This window comes from Chiloscyllium plagiosum, chromosome 3, assembly GCF_004010195.1.
Source record: "Chiloscyllium plagiosum isolate BGI_BamShark_2017 chromosome 3, ASM401019v2, whole genome shotgun sequence".
In the NCBI taxonomy this organism is placed as follows: domain Eukaryota; kingdom Metazoa; phylum Chordata; class Chondrichthyes; order Orectolobiformes; family Hemiscylliidae; genus Chiloscyllium; species Chiloscyllium plagiosum.
Window position 1 is genome coordinate 62,385,340 of NC_057712.1, and position 19,442 is coordinate 62,404,781.

General features: G+C 39.1%; 1 protein-coding gene across 8 annotated transcripts in view; it reads right to left on the bottom strand.

Annotated features, from left to right (window-relative positions):
* LOC122544104 (CD2-associated protein) overlaps positions 1–19,442 on the bottom strand; it is a 240,807-nt gene that overhangs the window by 43,204 nt on the left and 178,161 nt on the right. For 6 of the 8 annotated variants that reach the window (XM_043683151.1, XM_043683183.1, XM_043683171.1 and 3 more), the window contains 2 exons: positions 16,192–16,228; positions 11,156–11,254 (listed from right to left, as the gene is read on the bottom strand). In XM_043683151.1, the coding sequence (XP_043539086.1) occupies positions 11,156–11,254; positions 16,192–16,228 (136 nt within the window). The remainder of the gene's footprint in view (positions 1–11,155; positions 11,255–16,191; positions 16,229–19,442) is intronic. The other 2 variants (XM_043683185.1, XM_043683178.1) reach the window with 1 other exon arrangement.

Below are 19,442 nucleotides of genomic sequence, written 5' to 3' on the forward strand. Positions count from 1 at the left end.
AACTGATCTCGTCCCATTTGCCAGCATTTGGCCCATATCCCTCTACACCTTATCTATTCATATATTCACCCAGATACCTTTTAAAATGTTATAATTGTACCTGCTACCACTACTACCTCTGACACTGCATCCCATATGTGCAGCATCCTCGGCATGAAACATTTTCCCCTCAGGTCCCTTTTAAATCTTTCTCCTCTCACCTTAAACCTATGCCCTCTAGTTTTGGACTACCCCGCCCAAGAAAGAAGACTTTGACATGTAAGGAGTTAGAACAGAAGGTACTGGAGAAACTCATCAAGTCTGACCGCATCTGTAGAGAGAGAACAGAATCAACATTGAGTCCAATGTGTGCCAGTGCACTTTTTAAAAACATCATTAAAAAATATCTATAACCTCTTCGAAGCAAGCAACTAGGAAGGCATATACAACATTGGTGAGGATGTACCTTGTGTATTCTGGATAGTTCTGGCACTTCAGGCAGAGCAGGCTCAAGGGGAAGAATAGCCAGGTTCTGCTCAATCTTTGGAAGAAACTAGCTTTGACATACAAGTGGGTGCCAACACATTCAGTTTATAAGTTTTTCTGAAGCATATTTCCTCAACTGATTTTTGGCAAAATTAACATTGAAGCATGATAAAAGGCCTTGTGCATGAAACTGGGAGGCATTCTAACTGTTTTAGATATTTTAGACATCACTTGCAGTACTGCTGGACTTAAAGTTTAACTACCAACTGCTCCAATATGTTTGGGTTTTGGCAAATAGACAGCCTAAGAGAATTATACTCTCTTCTGATAATGAAATACAGTGCTGCACGTACACCGCTCCCCACCCCCCAACATCCAGTTCCCCATTTTAATCCAGAATCCACCCCTAAAGGTAAATCCTGAGGCAGTTACAGACTTCAGAAACTATTGCTCTGACAGTGGAGTATTTTAAGGCTCTGATGTCAGTATTGAGGTTTACGAGTTATTTCTTTGCACCCGGCCCTCCTACATGCTCTTTTGTTGCACCTCAGCAAATCAAGGAAAGTAATTCACACAAAAATAAAAGCAAAAAATTGCAGATGCTGAAAGAAAAAAACCCGGTGTGGGTAAAGTTCAGAAAGTCTGGCAACATATGTAGAGAGAAACCACATTAACATTTCAAGTCCAATAAACCTTGTTTCAGGATCCTAAGCGTAAACTGTTCTTTTAACAGTGTAGGCACACGGCATGATCTTGCTGTCCAATTACAAGATTTTCAACTATTAGGGCTGAAACAAATTTGTGATCTATGGCGTAAAATAACTTTAAAGTCAGATTCAGAATTCTAAGACTTACTTCCTCAAAAGGGCCAGAGCAGAAAGGGAACAGTGTAATAGATAGTCTGAGGGATTTGGGATTGAAGTCAGACATGAGGATGGATTTAAGATTCTCTTCTTTAGTGCCAGACAAGTTAAATATGCCACACACGGTTATTTGATGCGCCACAAAATGCAAATGAATGAAATAAATTGAAATTCACTGTTTTTGTTCATTTGCATATACAAAATGAAGTCAGCTTGAGTGAAGAGTGGCCTCATTGTATTACCATATTAGTCAGTGGACTCTTCAGAAAATGCATTGCTTTCCATTCGTTCATGAAACGTGTCACTGGAAGGCCAACATTTACTGTCTATTCCTAATTGTCTTTGAGTAGGTTGTGATCAGTGTTCTGCAGCCACGGCAGTCCTTGCTATATATATATCACACACTCTGTGCTGTGCTAGGGAGTTCCACGATTTTGACCCAGTAACAGCGAAGAAATTGATTGATTTATTTACTGTCACATGTACCAAAATACAGTGAAAAGCTTTGTTTAATGAGCAGTACAGATTGATGGTAGGAAGCAAGTATGTATAGATCAAAAGGATTTAGGCAGAGGCATACAGATTACATTGCACAGGATGTGTGATGGTGAGATCAATGTTAGCAAAATCAGTGTTATTTGATGCTATACAGTCCATTCATCAGTCTAAGGACAGCCAGAAAAAACTGTTCTTGAATCTGCAGGTACATGTTCAGGATTCTGTATCTTCTCCCTGACGGAAGAGGTTGTAGGAGATCATTGCCGGGGTGTGATGGATCTTTGATGATGTTGGCAACCTTTCGATGACAGCAAGCCATGTAAATGGAATTAAAAAAACCAATGTGTGTCAAGTTCAGAAGGTCTGACAACATCTGTGGAGGGTAACCACATTAACATTTCAAGTCCAATAAACCTTTTTTCAGGTTCCCAAGTGTAAACTGTTCTTTAAAAGTGTAGGTACACAGCATGATCTCAGCACAATCACACAGCATGGAAGGTTACTTCTGTCATGGTCTAGACTGTGCGCACAACCTTCTGTAGTTTCTTATGGTCCTGGGCAGAGCAGTTGCCATATCAGGCCGTTTTGCATCTGGACAGTAGGCTTTCAATGGTACATCTCTTCCAAATCAGTATGGTATTGGGGGCTGGAAGGGAACTTGCAGTGATGGCGTTCTCATTTATCTGGTGCCCTTGTTGTTCTAGGTAGCAGAGATCATGGGTGTTGAAGGTGCTGTCCAGGGCTGCTTGGTAAGTTGCTGGAGTACATCTTGTAGATGGTGCATATTGCTGCCATTGTGTTGGTGGTGGAGGAAGTCAATATTATTGTATTATTATTGAGAACTTCTGGAATTATAATACTCAGTTGATACAAGGTCTTCTTTACAACTTTTTAAGCCCTTGAATGCAGACCAGAATAAGGATCTTATTCTTCATGCAAAGAACAACTCCGAGAACAATCAAGATCTGTACCTGGATTGTGAAGTACAAACTGCAAAGCTGACAAACAGGACTGAACTGCAGTGATGAGGAAAATATCAAATACAGGTCAAGCGAGGACTGATGAGCAACAAAATCAAATCTGACTGCTTGAATACCATGCCACATTTTTACATGTCACAGCTGATTCCACATTAGTTTTAATATTCTTGCACAATTACTCTTCCATAGTGAAACAGTTCAGCCATGAGGTTGCCACTGTGTATTATGAGTTACCAGTTTCATTTGGCTTCACATTTTCAACTCATCATCTTACTCATGCATGAAACCTGTGCTTTATCAAATCAGTCCAATTTATTCCAGCCACTATGTGGTGAGAAAACTAATCCAATTTACAACAAATATAACAGGAAAAAAAACTAGTAATTGGCAATAACATCTATTAATGAGCCTTAAACTCAAATGACACAAAGAAAAAGTAAGTTTTATTTTTCTGCCTTATGCTGAGTTAGTTCATTGTCATGCTGAAAACTAATTGCTTAAAATGAAACTGGTAACTCATAACACAGTGTTACCAAATAAGGTGTGCTGCTAAATTGTTTGAAGATATTTTCGTAATATTGTAGTTCCATGAACACCTTCTGTATGGATCAAATCATTAGCACTGCAATATATAAACTCACTAGATTTCCTTTAACAGACAGATGTACTTAGTCATTGGTATCAGGTGTGAGGACTATGTCCTTAGATTGCATAATTTCTTCAAATGGAATAAATATCCTTTCAAATTTTGAGAGAAACCGGAGACATATTCTCCAAACATTTATGACGATGAGAGAAGCATGATAATGGGATTAACTCAATTAAGTGTCATAATAATTTTTTTTCAAAAAAGATGTATTTAGAACCTGGTTAGTCATCTGTATCCCAACTTGTTTGGTCTATATTCTAGACTTGGGGAACTTCGTGAATGTTTTTATCCTTTGTTTCTCTACAGACAAATTTAAAATCAAGAGTTTCAAGGAAGGATCAAGTCAATGACAAAGAGGAGACACCAGTTGATCATTTATTTTAAATTCTCTTGATAGTCTGAAGTCATGCAAAATGCAGCCAATATAAAGTGAGCAGATATCAAAACTACCTCTTCAAGAAAATGTTTCAGTTTTGAGTTGCATTAGAACAAAAGGTTGAAATAATATATTTAATTAACAGACCCCAAGATTGTGATAAACCTGGATAACAGAGGATAAACACTGGAAGATAGTTGTGCAATCAATTGTTTTGAAGGTGCAGAAAGATTGCTGTGCTTTTGTTAGGACCACTTATTTGCTACATTAGGGCAGAGACCTGACCATAAACATCCAAACTTACATTGAGATATATATGGACCCACACATGCAACTCAGAAAAACCACCTAATGAAGGAGCGGTGCTCCAAAAGCTAGTGCTTCCAATTAAACCTGTTGGACTATAACCTGGTGTTGTGTGATTTTTAAACTCAAAAAAGTTTTGAAAGGGGCATTGATTGTAGGGGATAGAAAATGCTGTTTTTAAACAGGAAGTGGTAAGTATGACATTGAATAAGAGATGGACAATAATGGAGGGGGGGGGGAAAACATTCACAATTTTAGCTTCTTTTTGAAGCAAAAACAACTTAGTCTCAAGTGCAAGATTAGCTGAGGCTTTGCGGAGAATGAAGCAGGCGAAGAGAGAGAAGTAAGAAAAGCAGGTTCATTTCTAAGACATAAAATGATTGGGGAACATTTGGCTAGGTGGGCAAGAAGCAGTAGAATTGGAAGTCATACAATGGTCTCAATCCTCCTGAAGCTTGTCCATGATTATTTCATTGAAACTGATAATGGAGAGAAAAAGGATAAAGAAACTATGATTAATAAAGATTTAATAACAGAAAAATAGACGGGAGTTTTCCTCTTGCCCTCCAGGGTGATTTTTGAAGATAACATTTGATACTCTAGCCAGATCTGAGGCAATGAATTTGCTCAAGTCTGCATCCTTGGACTTGAGGAACTAAAGACATGGGCCTGGTTGGGAGATCAGCCCTGGTGAGAGAAAATAAAGGGACCAAGATTTCAGAAGATGAGAGAGAACAAGTCAGCATCAGGATAAAATTAAAGGTACCAATAAATCCCAGGAGAAAAACTGCAAATTATGATAAGGTATAATGAAATATAATCATTCCTGGACACTGGATTAAGCAAATAACCCTAAGTACTCTTCCACAGTTCAGACCATTCTAGGGTTATCTGAAGGCATTGCAATTTTAACAAGTTTATTCTGACCCTCAAGTAAGAGAGGTGTAAAGTTTAACATTTACTCCTCCCGTCCAATGTTTAGCAAAGCATGAAATGTGAACTCAATACACAGACTAATAATGAATCCTTAAGCATTTGCAAAACCAAAATGTCACACATTGATGGAGACCGTCTGCAATCAATATGACAGTCGAAAACCAGCACAGAATTACTGTTTGCTCCGGTCATGTAGAAACTCCAGTTTTGCCTTCACGTCTTTGGAAAATGATTTTTGTTGTTTGTCTTTGACACTATAAGGAGCAGAAGTAGGCCATTCAGCCCACGGTCGACTTCATCATTTGATTAGAGCACGGCTGATCTGATAACTCTCTACTCCACTTTCCTGCCTTTTCGCTGTAAGTCCCGATTCCTCTACTGATTGAGATAGACAGATGATTCAGTCTTGAGTATACTTAATGATACAGTCTCAACAGTATCCTCTGTGGTAAAGAATTAAACAGTTTCACTACCCCCACATAAGAAATTCCTCCTCACGTACGTCTTAATAGGTGACTTATATTCTGTTTTATGCTCTCTGGTCCTAGACTCTCCCACAAAAGGAAATCTTTCCATATCTACCCTGTCAAGTCCTCCAAGAATCCTATGTTTCAATAAGATCTCCTCTCAATCATCTATATTCGAGTGAGTACTGGCCCACCTTACTCAAGCCTCCTAATAACAGTCACTCCGTACTTCGTATCAGTATCATGAACCTTCTCTGGACTGCTTCCAACACCAGCGTATCTTCCTTTTCTTAGATAGGGGGTCCAAAACTGTTCAAAGTATTCCGAATGTGATCTGACAAGTGCTTGAATTTATTTTTGCCTGACTTCATTATTATTATACACTATTTCTTGAAAAAAGCCAACATTGCATTTGCCTTCCTTATGACCCATGAAACTTAGATGCTAGCTTTTTGCAATTCATGGATAAGGGCACCTAAATTCCTCTAACTTTCTACAGTCTTCCTCCATTTAAACAATATTGAGCTGTTCTATTCTTCATGCCAAATTGCATGACCTCATATTTTGCCACATTATTTTCCATCAGCAAAGTCTTTATTCACATGCCTAATGGGTCTGTATCCCTCAGCAGACTCTACAGGTCATCCTCATCACTTGCCTTCCCACTTTTGTGGTGTTACCGTTAAACTTAGTAAAAGTACAGGGAGAAGGCAATTCTGGATCTGGTGTTGTGCAATGAACCGATTTGATCAGGGACCTCGAAGTGAAGGAGCCATAAGGAAGTAGTGACCATAATACAATAAGCTTTAATCTGCAGTTTGAAAGGAAGAGGGTACAATCGGAAGTGACAATATTTCAGTTGAATAAAGGGAACTATGAAGCAATGAGGGAGGAGCTGGCCAAAGTTCAATGGTGCAATACCCCAGCAGGGATGGCAGTGGAGAAACAATGGCAGGTATTTCTGGGTATAATGCAGAAGATGCAGGATCAGTTCATTCCAAAAAGGAAGAATGATCCTAAGAGGAGGCAGGGCTGGCCGTGGCTGATGAGGGAAGTTAAGAAACATAAAAAAATCAAAAGAGAAAAAGTATAACATAGCAAAGATGAGTGGGAAAATGGAGAACTGGGAAGCTTTCAAAGAACAACAGAGGATAACTAAGAAGGAAATAGAGAGAGAAAAAATGAGGTACATGGGTAAACTGGCCAAAAATATAAAGGAGGATAGTAAAAGCTTTTTTAGGTAGGTGAAAGGGAAAAAAATGGTTAAGACTAAAATTGGGCCCTTGAAGACAGAAACAGGGGAATATATTAAGGGGAACAAACAAATGGCAGAAGAGTTGAATTAGTACTTCAGATCTGTGTTCACTGGGGAAGACACAAGCAATCTCCCAGAGATAATAGTGGCTGAAGGACCTGAACTGACGGGAATTTATATTTGCCAGGAAATGGTGTTGGAGAGACTGTTAGGTCTGAAGGCTGATAAGTCCCCAGGGCCTGATGGTCTACATCCCAGGATACTGAAGGAGGTGGCTCGAGAAATCATGGATGCATTGGTGATCATTTTCCAATGTTCTATAGATTCAGGATCAGTTCCTGCAGATTGGAGGGTGGCTAAAGTTGTCCCACTTTTTAAGAAAGGAGGGAGAGAGAGAGAGAAAGCAGGGAATTATAGACCAGCTCGTCTGACCTCAGTGGTGGGAAAGATGCTGGAGTCAATTATAAAGGATGAAATTACAACACATCTGGATAGCAGTAACAGGATAGGTCAGAATCAGCATGGATTTATGAAGGAGAAATCATGCTTGACTAATCTTCTGGAATTTTTTGAGGATCTAACTCTGAAGATGGACAAGGGAGTTCCAGTGGATGTAGTGTACCTGGACTTTCAGAAAGCCTTTGATAAAGTCCCACAAAGGAGGCCAGTGAACAAAATTAGGGCGCGTGGTATTGGGGGCAAAATACTGACTTCGATTGAAAATTGGTTGGCTGACAGGAAACAAAAGAGTAGTGATAAACGGCTCCCTTTCGGAATGGCAGGCGGTGACCAGTGGGGTATTGCAGGGATCAGTGCTGGGACCGCAGCTTTTTACAATATATATTAATGATATAGAAGATGGTATTAATAGTGAGATCTAGGTGTTCCTGTACATCAGTCAATGAAAGCAAGCATGCAGGTACAGCAGGCAGTGAAGAAAGCTAATAGCATGCTGGCCTTCATAACAAGAGGAATTGAGTATAGAAGCAAAGAGGTTCTTCTGCAACTGTACAGGGCCCTGGTGAGACTGCATCTGGAATATTGTGTGCAGTTTTGGACTCCAAATTTGAGGAAAAACATTCTGGCTATTGAGGGAATGCAGCGTAGGTTCACGAGGACAATTCCCGGAATGGCGGGACTATCGTACGTTGAAAGATTGGAGCGACTGGGCTTGTATACCCTAGAGTTTAGAAGGCTGAGAGGGGATCTGATTGAGACGTATAAGATTATTAAAGGATTGGACACTCTGGAGGCAGGAAGCATGTTTCCGCGGATGGGTGAGTCCCGAACCAGAGGACACAGTTTAAAAATAATGGGTAGGCCATTTAGAACAGAGTTGAGGAGAAACTTCTTCACCCAGAGAGTGGTGGGTGTGTGGAATGCTCTGCCCCAGAAGGCTGTGGAGATCAAGTCTCTGGATACTTTCAAGAAAGAGTTGGATAGAGCTCTTATGAATAGTGGAATCAAAGGTTATGGGAATAGGACAGGAACAGGATACTGATTGAGGATGATCAGCCATGATCATAATGAATAGTGGTGCTGGTTCGAAGGGCAGAATGGCCTACTCCTGTACCTATTGTCTACATTCACTCCTGTTCCAAGCCAGTAATATCAATTATAACCAATTGGGGCCTCAGCACTGATCTCTGTGGCACAGCACTAGTTACAGGCTGCCATCCTGAAAATGCCCTAATTCTCCGATTGCCTTCTCCCAACTCTATCTTCTACTGGTTACCCAATCCTCTAAGTTATCTTTAAAGTACTAACTCTAATAACATGGTCTCTAATCTTGTTAACGGGTGGTATCAAACTTATCTGAAAATCAAAATAGCTTTTTTCTATCCTACTGTAACCTCTCGAAGAACTATAGTACATTTGTTGGGCATTATTTCCATTCATGAGGCCATGCTGACTCTTCTTACTCATTTATTTCTAAATGCTCTGCTATTACATTCTTCATAACAGATGCTAACAATTACCCAACAACACACGTTAAGTTAATGATCGATAGTTACTTGTTTATTGTCTTCTCTTTGTAAAAAAAAAAGTGCCATATTGTCAGATTTCAAATCCTCTGGAATGCTAAGGGTTCCTGAAGGATGCACTGGGACTGTCGCAACTATATGGAAAAACCAGGACAGGCTGTCCATTATCGTCACTCTGAGGAACCTGGCACTGTCCACTCTCTCTATCTTAGTTCTGTTGGTGTCGATGGGAGCATGTTCTCCTCCTTCCTTGCTAAAGTCAGTGATCAGTTCTTTTGTTTTCCTGATAGTGAGAAAAAAATGTGGGCCTCATTACACCACGTCACCAAACCCTCCCTCTCCCTTCTGTATTATGACTGGTCGCTGTGAGATAACCATTCAACTATGGCAATTAGTAAATTTGTATGTGGCTACACACTTGCATTTGAAAATAAAATTAATAAGTATATTCATGATCTCAAAAGGTTGGCGTAAATTTAAAGGGATAAAAGATCAACACCTGCTCTTAAGTACTGAGTAATTTAAATACAGTGAAACTAATCAGAAAAAAAACTATTCAAATATCATAATAGCCTCACTTAATTGTTAGGCAAAGCACAAAAGTGAGATTCAAAACGTGGAATTATTACTGAAATATGATTCAAATGCAGAATGTGACAAAGAGGCATTAATGTTCATTTTTTAAATATTATATCCTAATTTAGAAAAAAAAAGTAGAAACTAGCTCAGTTTCTCAAGAACATTCAAAGTTGACATTCAAGCTCTGACCTATTTGTTTAAAAAAACCCTTCATCATAACACTGCCAAACCACTTCCTGACCCGATTTATGGCAGAATGCATAATTGTGACAGCAACATTATTTTCTTGCCTTCTGTAGGCTTACCACAAACTTCTTATTCTGCGTAATTTTCCATGTCACACATTAGTTTGGACAAATCATGGCTGACCAAAGCAAAATATACAAGCCGGACTTGCAAAAAAATTCATTTCCACCCATTGACTGTAGTTTCACCAGTCATGTTTTAAATCTGCATTGTTCAGGCTGCAAACATCTTTCAATGACATATCATTTCCTGAGCCATTAGCTCCATTGCTGTATAATTATGGTATATATATGTTGCCATTCAGAAAAAAAAAATAAATTGAGGAATATTTGTCAATCTTCATCACCCCATGTGCCCCTCCCCCCAACAAATTATTACAGTTCTGAAATTAATGAGGTTATTTAATCAAATGTTTTGGCACCCGCTAGAAAGAGTCAACACTATCAAGCTGAGAAAAATACAATATGGTCAGGTAAAATTTGTCTCATTATTTATGCAAAATAACGTGAGAACACAGAAATATAAGGGAGAGTAGAGGAGATGGACTATATAATCTTTCCCAGATTCATTCCTTCTTTGTTCTCGAGAACTAAATCCTAATTAAATACAAACTTTATTTGAGTGCATATTAGTTTCGATTTAGTCGAAACCATGGGAATGTTTACTTAATACACAACAGCAACTTCAATTTCAATTTCCTTTCAAACCAACTAAAACAGAATTTGTTTCTGGTGAGGTAGATCTGGGAAGAGAATAAATTGATGTCCACATATAAGCATGTGAATAAAAATGTCTGTTGGGAAACTAATGCATGATTAGATCATGGCAAACAAAATCAAGACCAGTTCATAGCAGGAGCTGCCTTTTTTCTTAAGGCAAAAGGAGCTGAATCTCACTCTACAGCACTGAAGACAAAATTTAACATGGCGCAATTTGATCTTCTAAAAGAAATTACAATGAAATCTTTGAGATGAATATAACAAATCAACATTTATTTCACAAAGTCAAATTCTACTGCACTATTGGAAAGGCCCAACAAAATGAATGGGCGGCTCAGTGGTTAGCATTACCGCCTTGCAGCACCAGGGACAATGTGTGCAGTCGCACATTCTCCCCATGTCTGCGTGGGTTTCTGCCAGGTGCTCTGGATCCCCCTCTCAGTCAGGATGCAGATTAGTTGGATTGGCCAAGCTAAATTGTTCATAGTGTCCAGGAATATGCAGACAAAATGATTGGATATGGTAAGGTAGGGGGCTGGGTTTGGATCAGATGCTCTTCAGAGGATTAGGACACACTCGTTGGACTGAATGGCCTCTTTCTTCATGTTAGGGATTCTACGATCACAGCAATTCAAATTCAAATTTTTATACTCAGTTCAGAATATCAAGGAAGGCTAGATCTGTTGCTTAAAAAAAACTAAACTCTAAAAAGATAGAGCAGGCAATTTCACTTATTCTTAATTACACTACAGTTTACATAAATGCAATTAAATATTCAATTTGAATTTAAAAGATGTACACAAGTTTTCATAATAGGAATCCAAATGTCACCTTTTTCTTCACTCCTTGAAGAAACAGAGTCAGTTTTGTCTGGAAGGACTTTTTTAAGTTCAAGCTTCTTCTCAGCAGATGGTGGTTCAGGTTTTGAGGCTGAAAGATGCAACATTTCATCTAAGTTGTTTTACCCTTTTTTCAGGCATCAAAAACTCCTTCCATCAGTAATTGAAAGCTATTTAATTATGTGTTTTCTTTTCAGAAGAAAAAAGCATTATGATCTGTAAGCAGTTAAGTAGTAACTTCCTGTGTTTTATCTACATACATAAATGGGCCAATGGGAAAGAAGGGGCAGGATTTATTAAAAAAAGCAACTGAAGAGAGTTACGAACAATGACTATTTATTTCACTGAATTTCAAACAGTAAAACAGAAGAATTTTACAAACTATAAAATCTGTAATATTACGCAAACTGCATTTTCATTAAACTCATCTCATACTTAGCATCAAAACATAGTCCATCTTTCCAATCACTACACACAATTTGTTCAACCACTTTTGGTTGGATTTGAAGATTTTTTTGAATTAAGATGATCTTTTCGAAGTTAATTCAAAAGTTTAATTCTAACCTATGTACGATCTCCTATGTTACTGATCAGTCCTTTGTAAGTAAATTGGAAACAGGATCTAAAAAGAGACCGGCTTGCAGAGTTAAGATTATCCTTGTATGCAAGCCAGGAATGGTCAAAATTAATGATTCCAGTTACCTTTGTAAATTAAAATTTCTTTAATGCTCACATTTCAAAACACTAACTGTCAAATTAAGTAAGTAATTCGTTAGACGGCTGACATTGCTTCCCACATGTAAACCTCTAAATGTGGCTCATTAAAACAGCAATGTCAAATTATGAATCACACTTTAACAGATGGATAATGAGAACCTCCCCTGAAATGACATTTAGGAATAAATGTCTAACTTCTATTTTCAAATTGCAAATTATAAAACTGTATTGTGCAATTTAGCCATATGTTTAAATAACAGGTAAGATACCCGACATGTTGAATATACCAAAGTTCAGATACTGTTGGAAAAAGAACTTTTTTTTTCCAGTAGAACATTCTGGCATTATGAAATAAAGATGTACTTCCTTTGACTTAAACTAACCATATGCACAACTGGTAATTCTATGAACCCAACAGCCTGGTTTTTGGAATTGACTCAAATCATCAATCTATCCAAAGACAGCAGGATAGGAAGAGGAAAACACAGGGCTATCACAATCACACTCTGTCAAATCACATCACAGTTGCTCAAGACCATTACCTGTACTGTCTTATTCGCGTTATCAAAAGAACCACGCTGAAGAAAACAACATTCAAAAGTACACCCACTCATGACAGGGGACACGTGAAAGATGATAACACTATTTTCCTGTTTTGTTTTCGAAGTTAAACCCCAAATTCAACGCACAGCATAGTGATCCATAAAGACTGCTGCATTTAGCCTTCGTTAAAAATCACACAACACCAGGTTATAGTCCAACAGGTTTAACTTAGCCTTGGTGGTCAATTCAAGGATAGCAGAAGAATTACTGCATATCTCCTTAGCCAAAAAGAAATATTATTGCAACCAGTCTTGAAAATCATCTCACTTTTCAAAACAATACCATCAAGTACAGTGTGCTGTAGTAGGAAGTCATGTCCTGACCGCTGGGTTCAAACATCTTCAACACCAGAACTGGCTGAACAAAAATGATGCAGAATCATTCAAAGTCCTCCATGAAAAACAAGCAGCTTTTCACTACCTGGCAGATTAATACAAAATTGGCCATCAAGAAGCAACATCACCACAACTCAAAGTGGATTCCCAAAGATAAAATGAAAAGATCACAGGCAAGATTGGAATTGCAACCATTGATTGAACAGGTCTTGGTTACTATTAGATTAGATTAGATTCCCTCCAGTGTGGAAACAGGCCCTTCGGCCCAACAATTCCATACCGACCCTCTGAAGAGTAACCCATCCAGACCCATATTTACCCTTGACTAATGCACCTAACACTATGGGCAATTTAGCATCGCCAATTCACCTGTACATCTTTGGATTGTGGGAGGAAACCAGAGCACCCGGAGGATATCTACGCAGAGACGGGGAGAATGTGTAAACTGCACAGACAGACACTCAAGGTGAGAATCGAACCCAGATCCCTGGCACTGTGAGGCAGTGGTGTTAACCTCTGAGCCATCGTGCCACCCTTCAGCATGGGTAATGTTCGAGGACAATTAAATTTCTTGTGTGAAGAATTCAACAGATCATAGTGCTGAGTGAACAATCATCTTCTGCATGATTTAGATCATGTATGTCGAAAGTGGAGAGTTTAGTTTTGAGACAAAGGCAACAAAGACAAAAGATTAAAGATGAGAAGAGGAAGCCAGAGAAAACCAGCTATACGGCTAACTTTGCAAAAAAGGAAGCATTTTCAAACCACACCTGGGTCACCTACAGAACCAAGGTCAAATGGATAAGAATTCTCGAGTTACAGGAAGTGGGGGAGGGTCTCACATTTTAAGAATAATAATGCCATTTGTTGACACTAGAAAAAAAAAACTTCAAACAACTGAGAATCCGCAGTCACAGTTGTTACTCTGCAGACTATTACCTAGTAAATTCATGGATGAACCACCAAAAATAATTGAGCTGCAACAAGAAATCAAATGGATGAACAACAATTAAACCTATGGCTCAAAGAATCACAGCTGAGATCTTCAAAACCGGTGAGCCTTCTTCATATCAAGATATGTACTCATTCTGCAGATTTAGGAAAGAAAATAATTCTCTTTACTTCTTTCAACTTTGGAAATGAGGCAATTTGTTGTCTTCAAGAAAGATAAATCAAGCTATGAAAATGTCTAAGGTATTTCCACTATTTGTAAACCATGAAATATGTTCTCCTGTATTGTCAAGTTCTCAATGCTGAGGACCTCCTGCCAGAGGCCAAGTGTGGCTTGAAATCTTCCAGAGGGGAACTTCGAATAGGATCGTTGTTGCTAGAACAATTCAAGAAAAACGACAGGAACACCACCAGGAATTCTGCACTGTATTCAGAAAACTGAACGACATATTTGATTTAATAAATTGCAAGGTTCTGTGGACAATACTCTCGATAATTAGATAGTGAAAGTATTTTAACCCCGACTTTACAACTGCTTCATGAAATATGACTGCAACTGTCAAGTCAGTGAACTGAAAGGGATGCCTTTAAAATTCAGACTGGTGTCACGAAAGTTATGTACTATTCCCTGCACCATTTATAATCTAGTTGACAGCAATTATTCACCTTCTCAAATATTTAAGTCATGAAGTCATTGAGATGGAAAACGCGAAACTCAATCAGCTTTGCCCCAAAACTAAACCCACCACCATAGACAAACATGATCTACATCATGCAGAAGATTATGGTTCGCTCTGCACTAGCCTCAACTGATCTCTTCAACTCTTCATTTAAGAAACTCAGCCTGTCCCCAAACATTACAAAATAAAGCTTCTTATCAACTAAGACCTGGTCAGCCAATGATTCTAATTCCTACGAATGTTGAAGCAGAGACTTGGGGCAGGCTGGGGCTGTTTCCCCTGGAGCGTCAGAGGCTGAGGGGTGACTTTATAGAGATTTACAAAATTATGAGGGGCATGGATAGGATAAATAGACAAAGTCTTTTCCCTGGGGTGGGGGAGTCCAGAACTAGAGGGCATAGGTTTAGGGTGAGAGGGGAAAGATATAAAAGAGACCTAAGGGGCAACTTTTTCACACAGAGGGTGGTACATGTATGGAATGAGCTGCCAGACGATGTGGTGGAGGCTGGTACAATTGCAACATTTAAAAGGCATTTGGGTGGGTATATGAATAGGAAGGGTTTGGAGGGATATGGGACAGGTGCTGGCAGCAGGGACTAGATTGGGTTGGGATATCTGGTCGGCATGGACGGGTTGGACCGAAGGGTCTGTTTCCATGCTGTACATCTCTATGACTCTATTTCCAGGCACCTTTCTCAAAAGTCCACCATTAGTGAGATCATCCAGCATGAGATCAGCCACACCAGCTCACAGCTCCCACTGCACAGAGATGTTGTAAGTCTATTATGATGCAGTAGTAGTGTCCCTACCTGTGGTCAGAAGATCTAGTTCAAATCTCACCTGCCCAAAACATGTGCCATAACATGCCTGAATAGGTTAATTAAAACATTTAGACAGGCTTGTTATCACCACCCTCCTGCACTGTCTGAGACCCAGACTGTAACTCACTTGTGTCCCTGATAAGAGTAAAATTCCAACCACACAATCCCTTTGCCAGATAATCTGGTTTCAATGAGGGAACCACTGAATAAATGCTAGCTTCCTTCTTGAAGCCAACTCTATAAGCTTTCAGGCAAAACTCCTGCAAAATCAACTGAATTGGACATTTTTCAGCCAGCCAGAAACAGTGTGCCTCCAATCAGAATCTGTTCTCTCAACTTTCAAATGGTCCATATTCCAGTGACTGGCAAAGACAACACTTGAAAGATGCCTTCAAAGTCACCTTGAAGTGTGGTGAATGACTGGGAGGAGCTTACTAGTGAAGTCAAAATAATGGCAATATGAACATCAAGCTACATTTGTTTAATGGATTTCTTTCATATAATGTGCTCCTTCTCTCAACAAAGCTCTAATAATGACTGTTAATTGAAACTACAACGCTATCAGCAAAGACTGGATTAATAGCAGCTTTCATCTTAGAGACAGAATAGGTTTTCCAGATGATGTCAACCAGATGATCTGGATATTTATTCATCGTTGCTTGAAAGTCCCAGTAGTGGCTGCTTTGTTACCATATGAGCAGTAACAAGTACTTCATTGGCCGAGAGCTTTGCTGAAAAAACATTTCCTTCTTAAATCTTACTGAAGCAGTAGTTCTTTTGCTCCTTCTGTCAAGATGCCCATCATTTGCTAATTAATCTAAAATGGAATCAAGTTAGCATGCACAATGTGCGAAACACCCCATCAGTCACTGGTTACAACTGTGCAATATTTCATTTCAATGGACGATGAATAAAGCTTACCTTGGACTTTTGTTGATAACAGTGGTTTTTTTGGTTTCTATGAACAGAAAAAAAGAAATCAGAGTTTGAATATTGACAACAATAATTTTCCCCCCCGCTGAATGCATGCTGTTCAAATGTGCCAACCGTCATTGCTGTGACTTCACCCCTTTGAGTTTATTAGTTATTAGACTAAACTGGCCCATCAGATTTCACAAAAACAGTTTTTTCTTTTAAATGAAATAACTGACCAGTTTACTAATGGGTAAAAGTAAAAATTTGACACGTTCAAGAAAGGCTTAAAAAAGACAATTCCAAATATTTCGATGAGTTTTATTCATTGTGTTAAGTAAATTATAAGACCAATTTCTCATTGATCATCAATAAGATCAAGGTGTCATGATACCTTGAACAGCAATGAAGGCATCTGAATAACAAGTAACTGAAATAAACTATCCTGAACCATTAATTTTGGAGTCTAAATTAATTATTAATCAGTTTAATATAAACGAATGCAATCTCAAAGTGAAGGAAGGGTAAAAGTCAAGATAAAACACAGGTTTGCCTGTAATTTCGGTGCTAAACTTGAAAAGACTTACTTAGCAAGGTTCATAAGAGTCAAGAGCCATGTAGAACAATGATTTGAAAGATGGCTAGAAAACAAAAGGGATTAGGAAGATTCTGAAAGGAGAAAGTGGAACTCTAGAAAAGTAGTTGACAACTGCTGTTATCCACAATGTACAAGTATTATTTGGACGCTGAGATATGAATAGGAAAATATGAAGATGCTAACAAATTGTGATATTTAAATAATACTGAAAAAAGTAACAGCAAGCCATTTAGAAAACTTATGGCTTCTGACCACAGGGATTTCTGAGATGATCCTTTTGGCCGGTCAGGACGGCTTGCTCTCTTCCTTCTCCAGATACTTGTAAAGTCTGACTTGCTGGTTAGAAGCCACAGCTTAAAATAACTGAAGAGAGGAAATAAACCAATTTGCTTGAGCTTGAGCTATATTTTTACTTCTGATGATCGGACAGCTGCTTCAGCATTATTAATCACTATTCAGGTACTGAAGCAGTCTATGTTCAAATGCCGCAAAACGTGCATAATATTCAGTCTTATAGCAATTTAATGTTTTTGTTTCTGATTTACAGCGTCTGCAGTGCATTCACTTTTTAATATTCAGGCTTGGAGTAACAAATGGCAAGTAACATTCAAACCAACAAAGGCCAGGCACCAACAGACAGATAATTTAACCATTGTCCTATGAAATTCAATGGCATTATGAATTCCTTCAGCAAACAACATTCTGGGGGTTTACTATTGACCGGAGATTGAACTGGACTAGTCATATAAATACAGCGGCTACAAGAGCAGGCTAGGAAATCTGCTGAAGGGAACTCACTTCCAACTCCCAAAACCTACCAACTCCAAAGCACAGGAGTGTTAGAATATCCCCTACATGCAACTCCAACAACACTCAATGAAGACCATTTAGGAAAAGGTAGCCTATTGATTAGCACCACATCCACCCTTAACCATGAATTTCCACCACCACTGATTTACAAGCAGAAACATGTGCCATCTACAAGATGCACTACAGAAATTGATTCAGACTGCATCTTCCAAACCCACATTCACTGCTATCAAGAACAAGGACAGCAGATACATGGGATCACCACCACCTGCAAGTTTTCCTCCAAGCCATTCACTATCCTGACTTAGAAGTATATTGCTGTTCCTTCAATGGTGCTAGGTCGAAATCCTGCAAGTTCCTCCCTAATGGCATTGCGGGTCTGCCGACAGATAGACTGCCGTGTACGACAGCAGCTCATTTTCACTTTCTTCAGGACACCTCTGAATGGGGCAATAAATGTTGGTCTGACAGTGAAGGCCACATCCCACGAATGACTAAAATAACAATTTGGGCAAATCTGTTAGATATGAACCGGTAAACTTTCCAACAGAAACATATGGCAGCTTAGAAATGCAGGCAAATTCCTGATCAGCCAAGTGAAGCAAACAGGTTGGAGACTCTACTATCACAATCCATACCTCGAGGGTTACAACACACAAGTAAAAAAGCACTTTGCTAAATGAACACTTGGGAGATATTGCAGTTTTAAGTTGGCCCTGCCTTTGGGCAGAGAACTGAAGGAGAAAGGAGTTTCTTGAGTTGGAAGCAGATCAGAGAAGGTTCACTCGGCTGATTGTGTGAATGGGTTGGCTAATGGGGAAAGTTCAAGCAGACTGTGGAGAGTAAAAGAATGAGAGATATTGGAGTGAACAAATAACTATGTAGTGGGACTTTACAGGATATATACTGAGAGGATGTACACCTTTGAAGATGAATTGTGAGGCAGTTTCAAAGTAAAGGATTTCCAATTTAAGATGAATAGGAGGATAAATTGGTTATGAGGTACATTCATACTTGGAACTAATCCCTAAGGGCAGTGAAAATTGGGTCATTGAATCAAGAGGTATGAGAGGAGAGCAGGAAGTGAAGACAACCAAGTCAGTATTAATCTTGCTGAATTGTGGAACACAGTCTTTAAGGGTGATATGTCCTACTTCTATTTTGTATATTCTTACATAGTGTGGAGGATCAGTACTGTACACAGTACTCCAGATACAGTCTCACCAGTGCCCTGTATATGTGAAGCGTAATCATAGTTTTAGGATAAGGCCTAGTTAATTCAAAATAGAGAAAAATGTTTCCATTGTTCAGAGACTAATACCTGAGGGCACAGCCTTACAGTAAATGAAAGACCTTTTAGAATGGAGATAAGGAGAAACCTTTTCAGCCAGAGAGTGTTGAATCTTTGGAATTTGTTGCCACAGAAGACTGTGCAGGCCAGGTAATCGAGTATATGAGTTTCGGGTGTGGGTTTGCTCACTGAGCTGTAGGTTTGATATCCAGACGTTTCATTACCTGGCTAGGTAACATCAGTGGCAACCTCCAAGTGAAGCGAAGCTGTTGTCTCCTGCTTTCTATTTATAGGTTTGACCTGGATGGGGTTCCTGGGGTTTGTGGTGATGTCATTTCCTGTTCGTTTTCTGAGGGGTTAATAGATGGTATCTAGATCTATGCGTTTGTTTATGGCCTTGTGGTTGGAGTGCCAAGCCTCTAGGAATTCTCTAGCATGTCTTTGCTTAGCCTGTCCCAGGATAGATGTGTTGTCCCAGTCGAAATGGTTTTTTTCATCCGTATATAGGGCTACGAGGGAGAGAGGGTCGTGTCTTTTTGTGGCTAGCTGGTGTTTGTGTAT